At 52.4% G+C, this 23678-nt stretch overlaps 2 protein-coding genes across 4 annotated transcripts in view; one reads left to right on the top strand and one right to left on the bottom strand.

The window, feature by feature from the left end:
- The window catches only part of LOC125956234 (cation-independent mannose-6-phosphate receptor), a 38255-nt gene that overhangs the window by 4185 nt on the left and 10392 nt on the right, over positions 1 to 23678 (bottom strand). The gene's annotated exons all lie outside the window — the stretch shown is intronic.
- Positions 11723 to 23454, top strand: LOC125956151 (protein toll-like). The gene is made up of 4 exons (XM_049687743.1): positions 11723 to 12515; positions 18669 to 20039; positions 20116 to 21763; positions 21863 to 23454. Exons 2-4 carry the CDS (start codon positions 18793 to 18795, stop codon positions 22475 to 22477), a joined length of 3510 nt encoding a protein of 1169 aa, XP_049543700.1. The 5' UTR covers positions 11723 to 12515; positions 18669 to 18792; the 3' UTR covers positions 22478 to 23454.

The raw sequence follows: 23678 nt of genomic DNA, 5'->3' as shown, positions 1-23678 counted from the left end.
AAGCTTGAGAACGAACTCCAAATAACATTTTTTGGGGATTTATACGACTTTAGCAATAAACAACAGTGGGAGTTTTCTTTCTTTTAATATGACGCTCCATACCATCAAATATGAGCCATTTTGATATCGCTCCGCACCATTTTTATCGGTTGGAATACCGCGAAAAGATACACTATGCACGCAATCATTTTGCTTGTTCAAAGTTGCCTCCAAAGTCTTTTGTTGCCGTCTGAAAAAATATGTTCTGAGCAGATCCAAGATCTAGCAAACTTGTCGGCGAGGTTTTTGCGAGTCAACCCATGAACCCTCTGGTTCTTGAAAGGACTATATCTAAGGAATTTTTTTAAATATGTTTTGCATCCAGGTGTTACTCATTTTCATGCCATGCGCCATTTTTCTTCCCGATCGTACCGGATTTCGACCGTATGCGCTCGATCACCGCATTAATTGTTGTTAGAATTCTCACAGTCCGTTTTTTCCGTCCGGTTTCTATTTGGGGACAACCATATCACTATATTTGAACCGTTTGATGGCTCTGTACGCGCATAATCTGCTCAAATTCAGATGTGACAGCTTTCCTCTTATTAGAATGTTGTGCGAGGATTTGGAGATAAAACATTCTGATTTGTTCTCAACTAGAATCCATTATAATTTTTGGGTGAACAACACTCAAACCCACCAGTAAAAATACTGCTTTTTTAAACTGTAAACCAAGATCTGAATTATAGCTGTCCGAATTAGTACAGGGGGCCCTGGAATGAGTGTGTCACTTTCACGTTGCCACCCTGTAAAGCTTCCAGTAGATTGGGCAGCAACTTTACCGTTAAGAACCCTCGAAGACCATCGATTCCATTGACGAGTTACCAATTCCAAGCCGCCCTTATCTGGCCAACAAAAGACTGCACTCCTCTCTTGTGCAGTGCACTTATTGAACCCGAAACAATGATCAATACTACCGCAATAACCACCAACACTAATTCGCTTCAATGACAAACTGCCACCGAAAGGGAGCAAAGCGAACGGTAACTACTCTACCGAGTCCTGTTCCTGTTCAGTCTCTTAACTTTTGGCGTAGCCACACTGTTGCATCCTGGGAAAACGAGAGCTGGTGCTTGTTTAATTATCCCTGCAACTGCATGAAACCAAACAAATCAACAAACAACGAACGATTTCTCAAACTACTCTAGGCTTTTATTTGCCACATCGGAAAGGAAAAGGGAATAAATCTGACCAAATCAGCGCAATCAGCTGCTAAGTCGGCCCTTAGCTCAATGGTCAACAATGGACGCGGGCGCTCGCGGGCGCCGTGTCGTCGTGTTTGTCAGGTTGACATTTTGACAGTCACCATCATGAAGGTGATCACCTTTGGCCGCTTTGGGGGCGATAAGAGGACGCGAGAAGGGGAGGAGAGATAGCGCGGAGAAAAACGCAAAGGGTAGGGAGGGGAAAACAAAACAAAAAACAAAAAACAAAAACAACAGAGGGCAAGTTCCGCTATTGCGAGCTGAGCTTCTCTAGCCGGACATGTATTTTGCCATTACAGGGGGTGGGTTGCAGGTGCAGGTGCAAGGAGTGCAGGAGTGCAGGAGTGGTGCGCGACACTCACATACACGCTCTTTCTCTCTCTCTCTCTCTCTCTCTCTCTCTCTCTCTCTCTATTTTTCTTTCCCTTTCTTTCTCGCTCTCTCGCTCTTATCTATCTACAAGCTACAAGGTTTGGTTGGCGGTTTTGGTCGATTACGGGGGGCAATGTTGGTGGAGAGAAGAGGTCCCGACGGTCCGTGGGATTGGGACACTACGTTGGTTTGCTGCGCCGATCGATCAGCCGATGGTTGGGGGCGTAAGGATCGGCCCAACCGGTGGTGGTGGTGGTGGTACCGGTTCCCGGGTATTGCCGAGCAGCCCATTGTATACCGGACACAGGTTGATCCAATCGGCTTCCGGTACGCACTCCTGCCTCCACACGTGGAACGCCTGACCAACGGGGCAGGTATACATGAGTGGTTCGTACCGCTGCTGCCCACTACCACTGTCGCCTCCGGCCGGTTGGCACGCGTACAGCAGCATCCGGTTGGTATCGGGCCAGAAGTAGTTCCGCTCCTGCTCCGTGCCACACCGCGGCTGCCCGCACACTATCGGCAACGGTAGTGTCGCTTCGCTCGGGATCGGCATCCGGAAGAGGCTACACGCATCGACCGCCGGAATGCCATCGATGCAGCACTGCTGCACAAAGTCGAAGCTCTGCCCGACCGGGCAGGTTTGCAGCACCGGTTCGTAGAGGTCGGGTAGCTGCTGGAAGCACAGGTAGTACGTGTTCGCTTCCTGCGATGGCCACAGGACGGTCCGCTCGAGCACCGTACCACACCGCGGACTATCGCACGTCACTGGTACGAGCGGCGAAGGATCAAAGTCAGCGCTGCACGCACTCGGTACAGGCGGCAGGGTCGGTGGCCCCGGTGGCCCGGGTGGTGCCGGAAAGACCGGACAAACGGCCGGCTCATCCCCACCCGGTACCCGGCAGCACTGGCTGAAGAAGTGAAAGGTTTGACCGGTGGGACAGCGCGTCAGGACGGCATCGTCGCCCGAGGTAACGCCCGGGGGGCAGACGAAGTAGCTACCCGTATCCAGCGCCGGCCACAGCGTCGCTCGTTCGTTCTCCGTAAGGCAGCGTGGCCGATCGCACACGATCGGCAGGACGGGCGTCGGATCGAAACCCTCGAAGCAGACGGTCGGTGGCAACGGTGGGGTAGTTGGACCGCCCGGTGCCGGTGGTCGCGGAAACACCGGACAAAAGTCCGGATCGTGCCGATCCGCCGTCACGCAGTCCTGGTCGAGCGTGTGGAAGAGCAGCCCGGCCGGGCACTGCTGCAGTGTCGCCTGTATCCAGCCGGCCCCCAGATCGACGCACACGTAGTACTCGTTCGCATCGAACGCGGGCCACCGGAAACCGCGCTCCTGCTCCGTACCGCACCGTGGCTGCCCGCAAATGATTGGCAGCGGCAGCAGGTCGGCCGGATCGCCGGGCGTTTCGGTGACTGGCGGTGGGCAGGTCGGACAGCAGTCCGGGCACGGGTTTTCCGTCGGTAGCGTCGGGTACATCGGGCAGATGTCGATCCAATCGGTCGGGAAGACGCACTCCTGCCGTTGGAAGTCGAAGAAGAAGAAATTGTCGCACCGTTCCGGGCGCGGTACCCACTGGAACAGCAGCTGGTTCCACACGCACCGATAGTACAGATCGGCGACCGTACTCGGCCACAGGAAGTGCCGCTCGTCCGGTGTGGTGCAGCGTGGCGATCCACAGATAACCGGTCCCGGCAGATCGACCGGTGGTTGGCCGGTCGGTGGTGGTTCCTCCGTCGTGAGCTGCGTCGTCGTAACGTCATCCGGTACCTGAGCGCACAGATCGATCCAATCGACCGGTGCCACACACTCCTGGACGTTGAAGAAGAAGTAGAGGCCGGGCGGACAGGAGTCGAGCACGGGCATCCACACGACACCGGCCACGAGCTCGCAGCGGTAGTACAGCTGGGGGCCTTCGCGCGTCGGAAACCGTATCACGTCGTCCTGCAGGACGCCACAGTTCGGCACCAGACAGTCCGGGAAGAACTGGGGCGGTTCGTCGGTTGGTGGCGTAACCGGTGGTGGAGCGGGCGTTGGCGGTGGTGCCGGTGTATCGGGGGGTGGTGGGTTGATCGTGGTGGTGGTTGTCGTTGGTTCCGGGCCGGCATCGTCCGGGCAAGCGTCGATCCAGTCCCAGGCGTGCACGCACACCTGATCGGTGAAGCTGAACAGGGTGGCGGGTGCGCAGGGCATCTCCTGCGGTACCCAGCCGGTCGGCATCGGTCGGCATTGATAGAAGTAGTCGCGCCGGGGATGCACCCACAGCGTGTTGATCTCCTCGTACGTGTTGCAGCGGGGCCCCCCGCACGGACCCTCCAGATCGTCCGGATTGACCGTCGTCGTCGGTGGCGGCGGTTCCGGCGTCGGTTCCGGTGGCGGTTCCGGCGTCTCCGGCGACGGGGGCTCGGGTGTCGGCTCGGTGATGGGTGGTGCGGGGGTAGCCTCGGTACCATCGCAACCCTCCCACAGGTCCGGCTCGACGCACACCTGGATCCGGAAGTGGAACCAGGTGGCCGGGGCGCACGGCATCAGCTCCAGCTCCCAGTTACCGTCCGGTTGCGGGCGGCACTGCAGGAAGTAGTTCGGATCAACGACACCCCACAGCGTTTCGATGTGCGCCTGCGTTACGCAGCTCGGTACCGGGCAGAGCGCATTGTCCACCGCGTACGGATCAACGCCCACCTCGACCGGGAACCGGGGCGGTTGCCAATGACCGCTGGCCGCTGCTTGCGCCAGCAACACTGCCGCCAACAACAACAACACCGGCGACCAGCCCCTCATTTTCGGGCCTGAGCCCCCACCGTTTGTGGCCATCAAACTCACTCTGGAATCGCACTCAGAGGCTGGCCAGGATAGGACTACGAACAGAAACACACACACACGCACACCGGCACACACCAGCACACACACACACACAGTTGAGGGATGCACGGATCTCTGTAGTCTCTGTGTTTTTTTTTTTTATCACGCAGATTATCACACACCGTAGCTGCTGCCTTGACTGTTCCCTGTGTGTTCCCGCTCTTCGTTGTCTCCGGACGGACGGAGTGTGAGAATTGCACCGGACACCGAACCGGTCTCCCACTTTTATAGCTAAATCGTCGCCAGAACACACACACACACCGGACGGGCATTAGTGATCGGCACCTTCACCCTCCCCCGCAAAGTGCTTGGGGCCGACCGGTAATGTGTGACCAAAGTCATTGCCAACAATCGTTATGTTCCAATAAATCATACTTCAACTGTCAAACGCTGGGCTCCAAAAACACGGGCACGCTCTCACTATCTCGACCTCCGCTACCTACAGGGCTCGTCAGGGTACGTTCGCGCGGGTTCGCGAAATCCCATCAGGCCCTTCCCCCCCCCCCCTTCCACCACCGACAACAGACAAGGCAAACTGCGACAACCGAACAGTATCGCACAGTCAGTCGACCCGACAAATGGTTTGTTTTGACTCGACGGATTTGGTTGTTTTCGATGATCTCCCCAAGGGTGGGGGGGAGGGGGTGCCCGGGTATGAATAGCACCACCATATCTCCCATATCTAGCGACGTGACCCACGAGGGGCCTACCCGCTAATCCAGCACATTACGATCGACCAGCTCGAGTCCTCGGCTCCTACCGTGTATCCTGAGCCTGTTACTGTTACCATCTCCACTATAAACAGCCCCTCATCACGGCGACTCCCGCATTCCAAGGTGCATTCCACATCCACAACACCGGTAGACCGATGCACACTAACGACCAACAGCTGCCGTTGTTGCTGCTCCTGCAGCAGCTGAGCTGATATCCAAAAATACCAAGCCAAGAGTCGCAGAGCGGAGGAGGACGCCAAAAATAGCTGGATTAAGACGACACGGGACGGCAGGAAAGCGATACCGTGGCAGGAAGGCCCCCCTGGCCCCCATCACCCCATCGATCATTCGCCCAAGACGGGCTGCCACACGATAAGCACGCACGCACGCACGCAAACGCCTGACGTACACACGTCGGAGACCTCGGGAATCGGAAATCGGGAACCGGGAATCGGGAGGTGTGCCAGCTCATCGAGGGATCGAAGACACACACAAAACAAAAAAAAACCGAAGCGGCGCGCGAAGCAGGAAGTGCAAGGTCCGCGACAAGTTGGCGAACATCTTTGTAGCAGCCCAACTACGACAACAGCAACAGCAGCAGCAACAACAACATGGAGCCTACTGACGGCGAGCCACGGTGGACTAACAACCGATAACCGATCGATCAATCACGTGACGAGCTCAATCATCAACAACCAACGGGCAACCGAGCGCCCGTCGTCGCTCGTCGTCGTCTCCTCTCTGCCACTCTTTCTTTGTCGCCCTCTTATCGCACCACAAGACAATCCATCCCAGAACCAGCTTGCTGCCCCTGCTGGATATCTGATATTGTGTCAAATTGGCGCGGACCCACCGACGCCCCCCGCCGATCATTGCAGACCGGAAACATGGCATCGGTTGTAAGAAACCCCTCCCCCCTTCTCCTCCTGTGCAGGGTCGGGCTGTCTGGCCTCGAGAGACGATATAGCGTGCGTATTCGTTGCGCCGCACCACGTTCGGGGATCATTCCGCTATTCATAGGTTTTCCCTTGTGTTATATTATGGTCCCCGTACCTTCGTACCCTTCTCTCTTTTACTATCTCTCTCTCTCTCTCTCTCTCTCTCTCTCTCTCTCTCTCTCTCTCTCTCTCTCTCTCTTACTCTTTTCTGCCTTCTTGCTCCTTCTTTTATCCATTCTGACAGCATCACATCACCAGCAGCAAGAGCAAAGTGTGTATTTGCATAATAGGCGAAGTCGAAAAGAATGTGGCGTACATCACGTTCTGCATCCCATCATCTCTTTCTCTCTCTCTCTCTCCCAATGGCCGTGCCAGAGCCACACAGAGTGTGTCCCGCCCACCTCCTCCTGTGCGGCCACCATATGGTAGCCCGGGATTTGACCTTTCCCAAAAAAAACAACAAAAAAAACCCTCGTGCCTGGAGAAATATTTGGACGTGCGTAAAGCCGGGAAAACCGGGGGAACTTTCCCTAGGTCACCGCAGCATCGATCGGGTCACGTCTGCGTGATTCGCACCGCGTATATCGGGCCTTTCGGGTGAACCGAGGATATGCAGGATATCGTGTGCGAAAGGCGAACATTCGTCATTCATGCAAGCGCACGTCCTTCCAGTTGTACCGCGGTGCATCCGGTTATCCTTTCACGTGTTCGCTGTGGTGTATGGGAGCAAATCGGGGCGCAATACCTCGTCGTTGTTTGTTTCTGCTTGCGTTTTTTTTTTTCATCTCCGGCTTGCATCTCACAGTGTGTGTGTGTGTGTGTGTGTGGCTCCAAACGCACCTCGGACCTAAACAACGATGCCGGTGAGGTGCGGTGCGGTGCACCGAAGCCTGGGAACCAACCAAACGGGGCAACGGCGGCGGCCCCTTAAGCGCTCTTCCTCTCGGTGTGTTACTTCCGCTCAAGCACGTCCAAGTCTTCACTTCACAAGCCTGCGAGCGAGCGAGCGAGCGAGGGTGCCTCTCGTTACGGGCCGTTCGCTTTTTTTACCCGGCCTTGTTCGCCTGCATCGGGATCAGCCCGCGGAGACAGATACCAGACGCGGGTGTACCAGAGACTATTTATGGCTAGACCGTGCCAGTGCTAGCTGGGGAGTGCCGGTGAAGGGGCAAGCAATAGCAGCACCACAAATCTATTTATCTAGTTGTTTATGATGCTTAAAAACTCTCCGGAAAACCTCCGAACGGTTTCAACTGGCAGAACAGCCGCTCCGAGCTTCCAAGCAGCAGCAGCAGCAGCAGCAGCAGCAGCAACAATATCACCCAACACATCCGCCACTCGAGTGGAGTCTTCCTTTAATTTGCTTCCAGCATCCCAGCTGCTTAGCATCCCTTATACGCACACACACACACACACACACACATACACACAGGTTCACGTTTTGAGGAAGGCACAACACTCGCGTACACAGACGCGCACGTGCCTGACGGGCAGAGGCAGGCCGAGTTTTTCAAGAACTCGAACCTAAGTCCGGGCGAATGATGCAAGGGAGTCAACCCCTCACAGATCACAGATATTGAAGCAGGGGAGGAAGCATGCTACTAATTGAGGGCGGAGAGTCCCCACCACCACCACCACCACCATCATCACCACCAGGATCGCTAGGATCGCTGACATGCTACTCCAATACCATTTTAGCGGCGCGCAGCCCTACTCTCTCTCTCTCTCTCGAGGGAGTTATATAAGGTAGGTAGGAGCACGTGCGCTACGCTACGACATGAAACAGCCAGCCCCCGTTGCCTACTAGAGAGAGAGGATACCATCCGTTTAGCCGGTGTTTAACGCCTATGCCCCGCAGTAGGATACTGAACTCCCCGAGGGGCTTCTTCGATGATGCATCTTCGAAGAATAGACACAATACAAGACAATAGGGGACATTAGGCAGTGCTGCGCGGCATATAGCTGCCCGCTAGTAGTTCGCACAAGGCAATCCTGAAGGGGAAAATCCTCTGCTCGTACATCAACCTTCCCTGCGCTTTCCCGAAATCGGCAGGATCGGAGGACGGAGATTCCTCCCAGCGAAAATCCCAGAGCGGATCACACGCTCGTCCCCCGGGGGGCAGGTAAGGAGACGGAAGCATTCCTTGCCGTCTTCGTCAATGGGGCACGTGCCGATGCGCCCCCCAAAAACTCCTACTCTGCTAGTACAGAGTGAAACACAATTAAAGATATTAAAAACAAGGAAACTCCTCGATTTTGACTATGAGCGCCAGTATTGGCATAGGCCAGTCATTGTATTTTTTCCATCAATCCAAATAATAAGAAAAGCCAAAATTGAAACTCCCGTTGATGGCCATACTACCAGTTCTTCTAAAACAACTAGATTCCAGCTCATACAAGAACATTAGCTTGCTAGCTAATGTTGGATTTGTCTTTGGATTGAACGCACCCAAAATTCGATTCGATTCGCTGAACGCATGAGTGAAAACACTATCCTGGAAATGTATCACATCTGTTGAAAGAATCGAAAATGTCGCAAACACCTTACCGAACTGCTTTAAGAACCTTCTAGAGCATAATGGTAGCCGCAGTGGAGAAGACTCTTTTCCGGAACTAAAAATCGGAATAAAAAAAAGGGAATTTCAAGAGGTACAAGGCTTCAGCAATGGAACCAAATCCTGCCATATCACGCGGAGGTACTGCTTGAAATCCTTCAAAAGCGCGTTTTCACCGCCATGCGAGTGTATATGTGTGTAACAGGATACATAAGCTCCGGTTTGTTTCTCACATCCCCCACCTCCTACCCTTCCTCACGCCCTACCACACAATTGGAAAAGGATCTGCTTTCGGTTTCCTTTATTCCGTTAAAAAAAAAACAAAAAAACCAAATAAAGACAAATCGAAATGAAAAAAGGTTCTGTGCTCGTAAGTACTTTTCCAAGCGCGGCTCATCCGCTACCTGCGCCCGGTGTTTTTTTATCGTTATCCCAACCGTCGCTGTGCCGGGCCCTATCAAACGGCGGCGACGACGACGACGACCAACGCTACGATCTACGGTAAGGCGACGGCGATGATGATGATGATGATGAAGATGTACGAGAATGGAAGTGAAAAGGAGGCGAAGCGAAGGAAAAGGGGAAGAAGCAGTCCAGAAAGCGCGCTGCGCACCGTAATAGCGTTGCCGGAGCGCCGCCGAAACGGACGCCGTTGTGCCTTGCCTGCCTGCCTGCCTGCCGGCCTGCCAACCGAGCACAGAATCGTGAGAGGACCAGCACGGCAGCACGGCACCTTTTCCTGGATCCTTCGAATTAAAGCGATTCGCCGCCCCTGAATGCCCGTAGTACCTGTTACACCGCTAGCGAGGGATGCATCCCTAACCTTATACCCTCCAACGGCTGAGGGCCTTTTTGGGTGGTACAGTCATCATAATTACGCTTTATATGACTTAATCGTACTGACCTCAGACCAAGATACACGAAAAAAGGAACGGAAAGAGCGAGAAAGAGAGAGAGAGAGGGAAAGATCATCCAGCTCTTGGGTGCTCTCATCGGATCATTCCTGACCACCAACCTGCCCGGGTCTGTGCAGCAGTGTTGCTGCAGCGTGTGTTCTGCGTGTTTGCAGCACAAACGGCTACAATTATTCGCCGTCGTCTTGGGTGGCATCCTTATATTTGACCGATCCGATCCGCTCCCCTACCCTGGGGCTGAGGTCATCACTAGCGAGTAAGGGAGCGAACGCAGCGGGCATGAGCACATCATCGTGCCAGCACTCGCTCGTTCGATCGCGCGACAGGAAGAAGAGGGGGAGCGGGAAGCGCGTATATCGACGGGGCAGCTAATCCCCGACCACAAATCCAGGCGCTGTTGGTGATGCTTCGTACTATGGCTTTGATTTTGGGAAACATTCGAACCCAGCCCCAGGGCTGGGGGGAGGCGAGATGATCGATTTCACGAGGTTCACTCGGCGGGCCCCGAGACTCCTGTTACAAACGAAACCCTACAGCGAACAATCAACTCAACTCTGTGCTGTGCTGTGCTTTATCGTTCGTTTACGTTCTGCGCCTCTCCAAATGGTCATGGAACCAGGAGTTGGATAGTAAACCGGAGTCACCTCGCTCATGCACCATCAAAATTGCAGCAGGAAGGACAGAATTGATTGGCTGCTAGTCAGCAGCAGCAGCAGCAGCAGCAGCAGCAGCAGCAGTGCAATAGGTTGCTCCATCTCCAACAGCAAGCGGTGTAGATGGAAAGATTTTAAACAAGCAAAACACGCAAGAACCGAATGTTTATTGCCGTTACCAGTTATAAGGTTTCATCCCGAGCAAGAGGACGCTTGGGCCAGCGTTGTTCTGCTTATAGCGAGGAGCCCGAGCCACGACCGTGGAATGCTATGGAAACCTCTCTTCTTCTTCTTCATCATCATCATCATCATCATCATCCTGTTCTCACGTTTGCTTCAGGGAAGCGAACTCAAACAGACGAATGATCGGCTCAGATTGCGCGATATTCCACGCAGTAGCCGACACTAGTGCTCATTGCTGTGCATTATTGCGAGGCAGGATAGCACACAGCTACACCGGGATGCGGCGGCGGCGGCGGCGGGCAGCGGGCCAGAATGCAAACGCTGCACTTTCTTGCACAAACGCGCCTTGCTGGCTTTCCAGCGGCGCGCGTGAGTTGCTCACTGCCCGAGCTATATGAGTTCTCCGGGTGCCGGGCCTCCGCGTTCGTGCGTGGCTCTTCCGGCGCTCAGGCACGCACAGTGCTAACCGTGGCTGTAGAATTAGGTGTTTCACGCAGGAACACAGTGACGGTCCCTTTCAGTATACAGCTTTTTCTTTGGTTCGGCCACAGAAAACGTCCATACAACATAACATCTTCGTGTGTAGAAACACTTTGCAGGCGAAATGAAGCAAATTTCTCAATTCAGCTCAATTTTCTACAGTTGATAGAATCGCTCGCCACAACAGTATGCGCCGTTTTTTTTAATGAAATGTATACTTAGGACAATCTGATAAGCGAATCTTCTGTTAAATATTAATAAACATAGATCTGTGAAAAGCAATATGCTTTACCTCAAATTGATTGGTTTTGCCCGAGAGCTTAGTTGGAGCAAAGCTTTTTTTATTGTGCTGCTGTACAAGAGTTACTAACCACACCAATATTATTTGTGTTTATTGGCAATGACAATATCGCAAGCCAGAAGCATAACAAACCGTCTGTAAAGACCTGCCGACCACTCTTTTGCTGGGTTTTCTTTTTTTTAAACCTTTCTTTTCTCATTGTTGCTATGTGTCAATGTATCTATACTGTAGCATCGCTTTTGGACACTAGAGAAGCGCCTGAGATTGCCTTGTTTTAATGTTGCGTGTCTGGTCTGTATTCTATCTACACAAAATGGCACCGTTAGTACATTTGTGTAAGCTTGCTCATCTAGCCGATGCTGGCCGTTAAGTTTTCAGTAAACAAACAAACAACCAAACAAACAAAAACTTACTTCTACGAATAGAACGAAGCAATAGATCAACGCAAAAAAGGCAACGTTCGGTGTTCGCAACGAAAGCGAGGGCCGAGTGTCTGCCGGGCTGCCATACACTCACGACATTCGTACGGCACTGTACACTCACGGCGGCAGCAGCAATCTGTCTCGGGTATTATACCGGCCAACGTGAACACTCAGTAGCTCATTAGTCCGGTGGAAGTAGCGGATGGTGGTCGTGGTTCGTTCTCGTTCGTGTTGATGTGCTGCCATTCTTTCTTCAATGTTCTGTACGTCAGCTGAATAGCTGTATGAGCAGTGATCCTCCTGTGCGTGTGTGTTACACTATTCCTTCAATCTGTGCTTTACGTGCGCTTCGGTTCGGTTCGGTGTCTGTCTGTTTGTCCGTAGGTTTTGGGGCCGTTTAAGCCACCCCCTCGCGTTTGCTTGTTCGCAAAGAAGAAAACTATATGCAATGCACCTTAACGGGTGTCATTCGAGCCTCGCTACCGAGGACACACTAGCCGTAGCCGAAAAATAGTGAAGAGTTCGGGCGCCACTAGTTTACTCCTCTACTACTACTACTACTACGACGTCTACTCCTGCTGTGCAGACCGGCAGAATCAGCTATCAGCACACACTGCAATCAATTCCTGCTTGTGATCGAGCTAAAGTGTAAAAGTGTTGTGTGCTCTCCAAACGACGAAAGAGTGCAATGTGTGCTGCGATCCCGTGTTAGAACATGATTGGCAACCACACCGTTTGCGTTTGCCAACTGCTGGCCATCGCTTGGATGCAGCACCAGCAACTATCAGCGGAAACTGCGTAAACTGCCCTTCGCTGTCAAAAAGGAGAACAACCAGCCAGCCAGCCAGCCAGAGTGCAAACAACGAGGAGCGAGGTAAGCAGAACCGCTTTGCTTCACTGGCAATTGGATGCATTGGTGCGTCCCGGGGGTGCATCCGGACCCGCTAGCGCCCCATCTGTGTGACCGGATGCTCATGGGCATGCGCGGCAAGCTTGGAAGGCGCACCTGCTCCGTAACAAGCTCTGTGTACGTGCGGCCTCCGGCTCTCTGCTGTTGACCGAAGCAGACATACATGTCTCTAGGTCTCTCTAGATGTGTGTGCGTGTGTGTTTGTGTGTGTACGCATTCATACCACCACTTGAGCAAGAGGTTTTTGCTTTCCTTCCTTTCGTATCGTAATCAACACCTCACTCCAGTCCGCCCCTCGCTGCCCCTCCTACGAACGTTCTACCGCCAGTCGGTTCGCGGACCTTTGGACTGTGCCAAGCGGATCAGGTGGCGCATTGGTGGCCACCCCCCGCTGCTCAAGCGTAGAGTTCACTTTATTCACGCATTCGGCAGACATCTTATTTGAGCCCTCGCCGCTCCCTTCTTTTCCTTGTTGATTCCATTCCTTCCATAGCATAGCAGCAGCAACAGATGTGGACCTTTAACCACACATCGGAAGGTCTGCTAACGACCCAGACGATTAACGCAATCTGGTCGATCCTCGATGAGATCCGCTAGGGTCTCCACGAGAATCACGTCCACGTCCTTGGGCACAAGGAGAAAAAGAGAGAGACAGAGGGAGAGAACGAGAGAGAGAGAGAGTGTGCTACGGCGCCTCCGTTCATCGAGCGGCTAAAAGGGAAATCGAAAGACAGAAAAGACAAAGCGTGGCGTCCGAGGCGGGACCAGCACCGCACTTCATCAAGCAGCCGATGCGATGGGATGCGACCGAGCGCCGGAGATCGCCGTAGACGCCGTTCTCATGGACCATGGAGATAATCCAAATTTTCTCACGAATTCTCACGGGAAAAGGCGACCGCGGTGTGCGCGGGCGCGCTTGGGCACGCACGCTGGCGGCAAAGCAAAGCAAAGCAAAAAAAAGCAGAAGCGGGACGGGTAAAGGAGAGCAACTAGCAGGCAGCGCACCGCGCTGCCACAATGTGCGCTCATTGTTTGCCCCGCCTGCGCCCAGCTCCTCTCACCTACCTACCCGGGTGAATGATTCGCGTGATTATGCTGCTGCCGTTTGCTGTTGCTGCTGCTGCTGGCCTGCACTGATCTGCTCCCATCAATTCAGCGCGCAAGAGGCTGTTGTTGTTGTTGTTGTTGTGATCTTTCTCAATCTCACCAAACAACGCAACAGCAGCAAGCAAGCGAGCGAGCGGAAGGAAGTGCGCGATGCGCAAACAGAAGACGAACCCCTTTCTAGATGGTGTTGTGCGCATGACCAGGCGATGCGGACGGACCAGGCGGACAAGCGGTGGGGGGGGGGGTTTGGCTTGCCATCCGTTCGTTTATCCTCGATCTGATTTGTAGCGGGAGGCGCGGAGGTTGCCCCGTTTACCGTTTGAGGAAACGATTTTCCGATTCGGTATGCCACACCACCAGTAGAGCACGCGGGCTCTGCTGCGCTTTTCTTTCCCCTTTTTTCCCCCGCTCCGATCTCATTTCCCTGTGCACGTGCGCGCCTTCCAATTCCGCCCCAAAAACGTGCGGTGGGAGAAGGGTCGGGGGCATTCCATTCCAAGAAGGCAGGTTGGTTGCAGAAGCGGCAGCAGGAGAAGGAAGGGAGAAGCAGAGCAGGTGGCGGATTGTGGCCAGCCAGCGACCACGCCGCTGGCGTTTGGATTTGCCTGTGTGTGTGTGTGTGTGTGTGTGTGTGTGCGCATGTTTGGCACCGTTTTCCTTCTTCTGGTTCGTGTGTGTTGTGGTTGTTGTTGTTGCCATTTTCCCATTTTCACCTTCCCCGCTCCGACGGCAATTTCCTCTCGCAAAATGAGATTCCATATGGCTCGCCGCCAACCACACCAAAGCACAGGATGGTGACCACCAATGGAAGGGAAGAGAGGGGGGGGGGGGGTTGTAGCAGTAGCGTAGCCCAACCGCCGCTCTACCACCGGCCGGCGCCTCTACCATCCCCCCGAGTGCCGAGAGCAACAAACAGCGGAGAGAAGCGAAGGGGTAAGGAAGTGCAGGGGGGAGCGGTGAGCGCGGTGAGATGCGGTGATACGTAACGAAAGCGCCTCGGAATAATGCATGGCACTGACGAGAGCGCGCCACTGATTCCTTTCCTTGGGACCGCGCGTTCGGAGGCCGAGCCGAACCAAGCGTGAAAAACCGGGCAGAGCGCGAACAGCAGCAGCAGCAGCAGCAGGCCGTCGGATAACTGTACTCCACAACAACGGCAAGCGGCAGGTAGCGGCCATCGGCCGCAAGCGCCAAGAAGCACTGGAAGCGAAAGAACTGGAAACACATAGCGGGCAACCGGACATTGTGCTGGCTAAAATTGCTCTGTACTAAACTGCCTGGCTGTACTTTTTAACAGCAACACGCTCTAGGCTTCTACTTGGTCTGGCCTTAAGTGAACTGCTCACGCGCAATATTCTAGCCGCAATAGATTGTACAACTATTGCCTTTTTATTGATGCTTTTTATTTAGCGGCTGTAGCGAGTATTGGCATATTTGAACAATATTTGCTTCCAAACAAGGGCTACAGACGGGCGACGATACGGAATGATGACAGCCCCATTCAACATCTCAAAACAAGGGCAGCAGGCATCCATTTGTTTTTTGTTTTTTTTTTTTAACAGTAACCCACAAAAAAGTACAAAGTTTAGAAATGTTTCAGACAATTTTTAATCATTAGGTTGAACTCTCAACAAAGCTCGATGGAAATGCTTTGAGAATCACTAACTGACAGCTTGACGACTATCCCCCCTAAGCTCCTGCCACTGGGGACCACGATTCGTTCTGTGCAAAAATATTTTAAAGAAATTCAAAAAACTTCCTTCTTCTTTATTGGCGTGTCTGTCAATCTATTCTGCACACGCTGAATAAACGGATACACCCTGAGATACGCCTTGTACGTGTAGATGCAATAATATCGGACCGAAGAAATGAACCGGGCCCCCCCGGCACCTAGAACCACCTTGGACCGCTGCAGTGTGTTTGCTTCAATAATAATAATAATAATAATGGAACCGATGGGCAGTAAAAGACGCAAGCGCCGCTAGCGTGGTAAAGTAAAATGACCTGTGAGGGGGGGGGGGGGGGGTATCTTTTGCTGCCTTGCTGTGTGATCAGCGAAGCGGAGAGCCCTCACAGCTGGTGAAACTCGACCGATTCGGTAGAGAAGAGGGGGGGGGGGAGGCGTGGCTCTAGCCCAAAATCGAGCGTACGAAACTCACACCAAAACCTCTTGGCACTGCACTGCAAAGAGGCGTCCACTGTAATTGTGTAATCCACAACAGCAACAACAACGAAAAAACACTCACTCGTTGAAAGACCTGTCGCACCCCCGCATGCGACACCCATTGCGGGGGGCACCATGATTTCGGGCGGTACGTACGGCGGGTATTCGGCAATGACGCCCGGTGACCTCGCACGTTACACTCTATAGCGCGTCGGTGGCTTTCTCTGCATCTCTGATGGCGAGAAGAGCAAACTGTTCCAAGAACAGAGGAGCAGTTCGTTGGATGGATTCGTTGGAACGGAAATGTTTTCACAAGAGAATTAGAAAACCACGTTTTTCGATTGGCCTTTGCATGAATCTAGCCTACACACACTACAGTAGTACAACTACATGCTACAAAAAGTCAATGCCATTAAGTAAGATGCAAGTATTAGCACAGGATATTGCCCTGTGTTAGTGTCCCTTAACATTGCGTCCACACTATGAGATTATTTGGTGTTCCAGAATGTGAGCTCCCGAGAGAAAAGAAGCACACGTTCGTTGTCATTTTTTATGCCGTTTTGTATGTCACTGTCCTGAGCAGTGCAGAGTCTTTGCACAACTTTGCAGATGCAAAAACAGGTACATCATTCGGCAGTCCATTCCTTGCGTGTTGCCCTTTGTAGCCTCAAATACGGATGGAATGTCCGCTGACTCTTGCAGTGTGTGTGCGTGCCTACTGCAAGCAAATGCAAGGCAGGATCAGATCTGCAGAGACCGGCACCCTTTAGGGATGAGTCATGGTTGGGTCTCTTCTTGATCTTTAGCCATCGGCGCGAACCGCGTGGCAGTAAAACGCGCAGACACAAGAAACCAATTCCAATCCTGTTGCCGCTTGCCACAAGGTTTGCCCTGAGCACTGAGTCACCGCGGTGACGATCGAGGGGTCCATTTTACGGCCCCCGCCCGGCCTCGGGCGCCCGCAACGGCAAGCGGCAAGCGGCTACACCAACAGCAGCAACCGTCCATCGATGCACGAATGATGCACGGTCGAGAACATGAGAACGCGAGAGAAGAAAATAATTACCACCCCCACCCCACCCTGCCCCTTCCGCTTCACCCACTCCCACCCCCTCCCCCAACCCACCTCTACATAACCGCCGATCATCGTTCCCCCTTGGCGGCTTGGTTTTGGTTTGTTGTTCGAGAAAGTTGAAAGTGGCAGGAAGCGAGAAGCAAGCGAGATCTTCTTACAAACGATGCATGCTTTTGTTTGTTCTCGTCTCGTCTCGTCTCGTCTGGCCGTCTCGACACACTTCCTGCACGATTCCACCGGCCTCGAACCCTTTTTTTTATTCGAAATTTTATTTCTGCTAGTCTCGGGTGACCATGTGCCGATCTTGCTGCGCTGATGCTGCTGCTGCTACCACCATCATCATCATCATCATCGGTCATGCACCATCGCATCGGAGAGCAGAGTGCCCTAACCAACTTCGTACGATCGTTTCCCATTCGCTTGGTATAAACAACACATCTTACAAAAACACAACCACTACATTGGCTGCTCACTCTGGGTTGGAAATGTTCTGGTTGTGCTGTCGAGTTTTATTACTGAATCTACACCACTACGCAATGGTATTTGACTTACTCATCTAAAGAATTTGAGACACTAGAATCAGCCAAACCTTTTTATCTGGAAGCGAGCGAATAAGAAAAAAAAGGGAAGGAGGGGGGGGGGGGGGGGCAAACAACTTTGCCTCATCATAGCGCCCTCCATTGCTCGTGGTCGTTGTGGAAGTCAGTGGTAAATACTCTTTCCATTTCCGCACGAAACGGCCGAGTTTTGAGCACCAAACCCCCATCCCATTATTCTTTTCTCCATTCCACCTGGTTTCCCATCATTCCGTTACTTACTGCTGCTGCTGCTGCTGGTAAGCTGACTGCCACAACCCTTTTACACAACATTTCTTTTTCGTTTTGCGCTTTTTTTATGATTTGGGTTTGCTTTCTCTTTCCTTGTCGAAAATCAATTTAAAGCATTACATTCGACCGAGGCAAACAACGCAAAAGCGAAAGAGAAAGATGTATATATAGAAAGAGAGAGAGAGAGAGAAAGAGAGAGAGAGAGAGAGAAAGAGAGCATCTAAACAACCTAACCTGGGAGTGAGATCCCCCACCTGCCTCTTGTGCCCGAGTGTGTTGTGCGAGAGTATGATTAGATGAAATGAGGAGCATCACCCGCAACGGTTAATAAATATCTAATTACATCATCTGCAGCGTAGCTCCATTTCTCACCCTTCAATGGCCATTGCCTTCTAATGTCTCACACTCATTGTCGCGCACGTCGCCGCCGGCGCGTAGCGGATGCGAGCGTAGCGCGCAATACAGTTGTTATTGCTCCCCGGGCTGATGACGAAAGCGCAGAGCAGCTACCGAAAGTGCTGTAAAATTAAGGAGGGCTGTAGGCGGAAGAGACACCCCCTTCAGCTAAAAAGGCTGAAAATGCGCCTAAGCCTACGCTGCTGGGTTGACACTGTGACTCCCGAGGAGGTCAATCAAGCGTGTGCTCCGCTCCCAAAGCTGACCATAAAAGATGGTAGCTTTTGTCTGCTCGGATTTAACGAAGCAATGTTAAATCTAGCCGCTAACGACAAAGTGGTTACATTCTTTACTGCCACAGCTTGTCGCCTTGTGGCCCAAATAATCCAAGACAAAATGCACGCTAGCCCATTCTTTCGAAAAGCGCTCCACGCCGTATCGCGTGATTTTTTTAGCCCCCCTATCCCACATGTGACGTCCCTGACTAGCTGCGAAAGCAGTTCTACATGTAATGTGTTACTAATGCGATATTTTTTTTCAATTTGCAGATTCATTATCAGATTGTCTGCACGACCGAGCGTAAAAAAAAATAATCGACACGGGCAACAGATAGGCCACACACCAGAACAAGCACGTACATAGACACCCGATACAGCGTGGCGCTACCGGTAGATGGCAAATAGCAGCCCGACGATGAACCGCGTCCGTTACCGTCCTTTGGTGGTTGTTACCGCGACCATCCTGCTAGCGGTATCTAGCGCCCACTGCTTCCTCACCAACTACCGTGGACTGGACGTGGTCGGCCTGTGCTCGGCCAATATGCGGAACTGTTCGTGTAAGTCGTACACGGGTTCGGAGAGTGAAATCGACTGCCCGGGCGACGATCCGACGATACAGCTGCGGATCGAGCCGCTCCAGTCCGCGGAGGTCAAGTGTCGCCGGAAGAGGCACCACGACTTTAGCCAGATGCCTCAGCTGGCGATTGGCGAAACGAAGCGGTTAACCATCGACTACTGTCCGCTGGTGGCCAACCGGTCCATCCTGGAGCAGATGGACTTTCTAGGCGCGATGCAAGTGAAGCTACTGTCGCTGAAGAACAATGCCAACGGGGCGCCACTGGAAAGGAACCACTTCCGTGGGCTGGAAGCGCTCGACCGGCTGACGATCAGCAATGTAAAGCTGGACGACGTCCTGCCCGACCTGTTCGCCCATCTGCCGAACCTTACCTGGCTAGACTTACGGGAGAGCGTGGCCAAGCTGCCACCAAGCGTCTTCCATACCTTGCCGAGCCTGAGAATCCTTGACCTGAGCTTGAACGGCATACAGGAGCTACTGCCACGGCAGCTAGAGAAGCTGGGTGAGCTACGGCTACTCAGTCTCTGGCGTAACGAGCTGGCCAATCTCAGTCGGCACGTGTTTACGGGGCTGCAACAGCTGGAACGGTTGGACCTGTCGGCCAACAAGTTGGAGCACCTGCCCAGTGAGTTGTTTGTAGGGTTGCCCAATCTGACCGAGCTGGCACTGAGCAATAACTGTCTGCGCGCCCTGCCAAAGGGCCTGTTCCGGGCAAATCGCGAACTGAAAAAGGTGAAGCTAGCGTTCCAGCAAACTACCATGGAAACGCTGCCGCCCGATCTGTTCCAAAATCTGCCGACCCTGGAACATGTCGATCTTGAGCGCATCGGTTTAGTGAAGCTGCCGAAAACCGTATTCCAAGGATCGGCCAACATACGGGAGCTCAGCCTGGCTGCGAACCGGCTGCAGTCGCTTCCACCAGAACTGCTACACGATCAGCACGCGCTGCAGATGCTCGATCTGGGCTCCAATCAGCTTACCGCCTTATCTATACGATTGCTGCAAAACACCGTCGAGCTGCGGGTGCTTCGGTTGTCCCAAAATCGGATCAGCCAAATATCGGCGTAAGTTAACAGGATAGTCGTGCGTGTCGTAATACGTTTCGTATTATTATTTTTCGATAATCTCCTCTCTTTCCAGTGGCCTGCTGCGGTCCTTGGAGAAGCTGGAGCAGCTTTACCTAAACGACAACCAGCTGCACACGATCGGGCTGTACGCCTTCAGGAACACGCCCAACCTGCAGACGCTACACCTGCAGAATAACCAGCTGACGTCCCACTCATTCAACATGATCAAAACGAAAGCAAAAACGGACACGGAAACCGAATCCGCTGTGCAGGCTGTCATGCAGACGGAATCGGCAGTAAACATAGAAACGAACACGGAAACGGAAATGGAGATGGAAGAAGAGGCGGACGATGGCGTGGAGGTGTTCGTGCGTGACGGTTCAGCTTTCCAATATTTGCACAACCTGCGCGATCTCGACCTGTCGTACAACTTCCTGTCAACGGTGTTCCGCGATCTGCTCGTCAACGCTCACAATCTCGAGCGGCTCAACTTGACAAACAATAACATCACCAGTCTCACGGCTGCGAACCTCCAGTTCCTGTCTCAAGATGTACTGGTCGATCTGGAGCGCAACCGCATCTTCGAAATTAACTTGGCCGATATCGAGCAGCTGATGGAGCTGCAGGATAACCAACCGGGAACGGTGGAGAAGCTCGAAAGGACGCGGACCCGTATACTGCTGAACGAAAATCCGCTCAATTGTAACTGCATCGTTTACACGCTTGCCCTCTACCTGAAGCATCAGCTGAGCAATAAGGTATACGAGCGACTGCACCTAGTAGCCGATCGGCTCACCTGCCAAGGCCCCGAACAGCTCCATGGTATGCTGGTGCGCGATTTGCGGCCCAGCGAGCTACTGTGCGAGCTGGATACGCCATCCACCCAAATCCGGCACTGCCCAGCGGCCTGTAATTGTTTCGTTCGACCAGCCGACCTGGGCGTAGTGGTGAAATGCAACGGGCAAGGGTTGACCCAGATCCCAACTCTACCGAATCCCTGCTCCTTCGGGTACCGCTTCATCGAACTGCACGTTGAGAACAACAACGTTACCGAGCTGCCAGCCATCGGCGACAACGACGGATGGTCCGCGGTGCAGGAGCTTTATGCTAGCAATAACTCCATCGAGGAGCTGTCGCCGGCACAACTGCCGGTTGGGCTGCGTGTGCTCGATCTAACCCGCAACAAACTCACGCACATCGCGGAACCGCTGACCGATTGGATGGCACAATCGCCGACGCTTACCGCGATACGGCTGGCTCAGAACGCTTGGGTCTGCAGCTGCGAAACGGCCTCGCTCTTGGCGTTCGCCCTAGCCAACCACAACCACATCGAGGACTTTGGGCGAATAAAGTGTGCCGATGGACGAGCCTTTGGAGCTACCCTGCACAGCGAGCTCTGCGCGACCGAACCGTATACCGCAATCATCCTAATGGTCTGCATGATCTTGCTCATCGTCGCCTCTATGGTAGCTTTGCTCTCGCTGCTCTACTACAACTACCATCTTGAACTGAAGGTATGGTTATTCCGCCATGGCCTCTTTCGCGTGGTGGAGGACGAACTGGACCAGGACAAGCAGTACGATGCATTCCTTTCCTATTCGCACAAGGATGAGAGTTTCGTCACCGAGCATTTGCTGCCGGTGCTCGAGCGGCACCCACTGAACTTCAAGATATGCTGGCACATGCGTGACTGGGTACCAGGAGAGATGATTACTTCCCAGGTAGTGTCCGTTCGTTGCGTTGTGTTGCGTTGCTCGCGGCGCTGCGAATCCGTGTGTTCTTCATGTTCTTCTTCTTCTTTTTCTCATTTACCTTTGCAGATATTGAGCTCGGTGGAGAAATCGCGACGCACGATCATTGTCCTATCCAGCAATTTCCTAGTTTCGCTCTGGGGCCAGCTGGAGTTCCGAACCGCCCATTTGCAATCGATGAACGAACGGCAGAACAGAGTGATCATCATCATCTACGACGATATCGGTAGCATCGACGACCTCGAACCAGAACTGCGCGCCTACCTCAAGACAAACACATACGTGCGATGGGGTGATCCGTGGTTTTGGGACAAGGTCAGATATGCGATGCCCCATCCACCACGGGCTCACAGCAAGGGCGCCAGTGGTGGAGGACTATTTGTGCGTAAGCTGCAGAGTTCGGTCGACGATAAACTGGAGCTGATCAAACCGACCGCACCTCAACCGACGGCGATGACAGCAGACACGATGGCATCGCCCCTATCTCCTCAACCAAGCATTCCTTCAGATCCAAACAACAGCAGTGGTAAGGCAACCGTTTCGTCTTTGCCACCACATCAAGTTGTCATCAATTCGTTGCACTACCAGCACCAGCAGCAGCGGCCACAACTTTTGATTCCTGCCAACGGCCATATCAATGGTGCGTTCCTCATTAATAGCAACGCTAAGCAAAGCGATGTGTGATCCAACAGACAGAGGATGGCCCTTGCGTCTTTCAATCTCCATTCATATCGCAATTGATTGAAATCGTTCAGTCCATTCACCACGCGGCAAAGTTCGGGCATCGCAACTACCACAAATGAATTTCGAAATACCCGACAAACTTGAAAAAAAAACACTAGTTGCTAAGATAAATTTTAATATTGTCAACAGACGAAAGTTGCTCGGAGCGATGACGAATACCGTCCACCGTTCCGGAGCGGATCGATCTACCACCTAATATTTTTTACTCGCTAAGCAAACATCAAAGAAGATTGATAGTCACCGTAAATGTGTAACGAATGTGAGTAATTACTCGCTATCTCAATGTGTGAATTCCCCCAAAAAGTGAAAATTAGAGTTCTAAATCCCTAGCATGCCTAAGAAACTGCACAGGTTTTGATACATAAACTCGTCGTTCTTTCGAATTTTCCTTCAGACTCGTTGCATTGAAATGTTCCTAAGAAATCAAGAAAGGATCTCGATGAGAATGGAATATCTGAAACAACCTTGAAATTAAGTGATCATCTATACTTGTTCATCTGCTCGTTGCCTTGTAGTAGGGATTCATCCATCAAAAATCCAAAACGCGACATACTCAATCAGACTGAATATGTGGGCATCAAACCACAGCCCCACTTAACTTTGAAATCATAATTTAAAATGAAATCTCGAATGACTTTCATAACTTTAGTAATGAAAAAGAAAGCGTTTAGAATTTTGTCAAATAATTTTGCCGACCTCCAAACCAGAGTCTCCAAACCAAAACAATAACCAACCTGATTGATAAATTGTTCTTTAAAAGAAATCAAAACAGCTCGTAATAAAGGACGATGAAGATGTACTGGCAGTAAACCAAAACGAATACAGAACGAATAAACTGTGTAACATATATTTCAAACATTTGGTTGTTTTAATCAGTATGTTGTTTATAGCTAGTATGTTCAAAGCTTTGTTATTTTTACACATTTTCCACAAGCGGTAACATCGTCGGAAATCCTGTTATTACTGATTATACGTGGCATGTGATAACCCCTAATGCAAAATCATTCGACTATGGCTTTTTTATGCCAATGATCCCGTTGGCCTAGCTTCCAGGGGCTGTATTGCAAAAACAGAAATTCCACTTTCATACAACTCCTGGTTAATCCCCAATGATTTATAAACATCCGCGAATATATGTGGC

This window comes from Anopheles darlingi, chromosome X (assembly GCF_943734745.1).
Source record: "Anopheles darlingi chromosome X, idAnoDarlMG_H_01, whole genome shotgun sequence".
Lineage (NCBI taxonomy): Eukaryota > Metazoa > Arthropoda > Insecta > Diptera > Culicidae > Anopheles > Anopheles darlingi.
The sequence above is the reverse complement of the archived record's forward strand: the minus strand, read 5'-3'. Positions and strand labels throughout refer to the sequence as shown.

Coding starts and splice junctions, on each gene's coding strand:
- LOC125956151 (XM_049687743.1), top strand. CDS start 18,793: ATGGCAAATAGCAGCCCGACGATGAACCGCGTCCGTTACCGTCCTTTG. Junction 20,040..20,115: donor CGGATCAGCCAAATATCGGC/GTAAGTTAACAG, acceptor CTCTCTTTCCAG/TGGCCTGCTGCGGTCCTTGG. Junction 21,764..21,862: donor GAGAGATGATTACTTCCCAG/GTAGTGTCCGTT, acceptor TTACCTTTGCAG/ATATTGAGCTCGGTGGAGAA.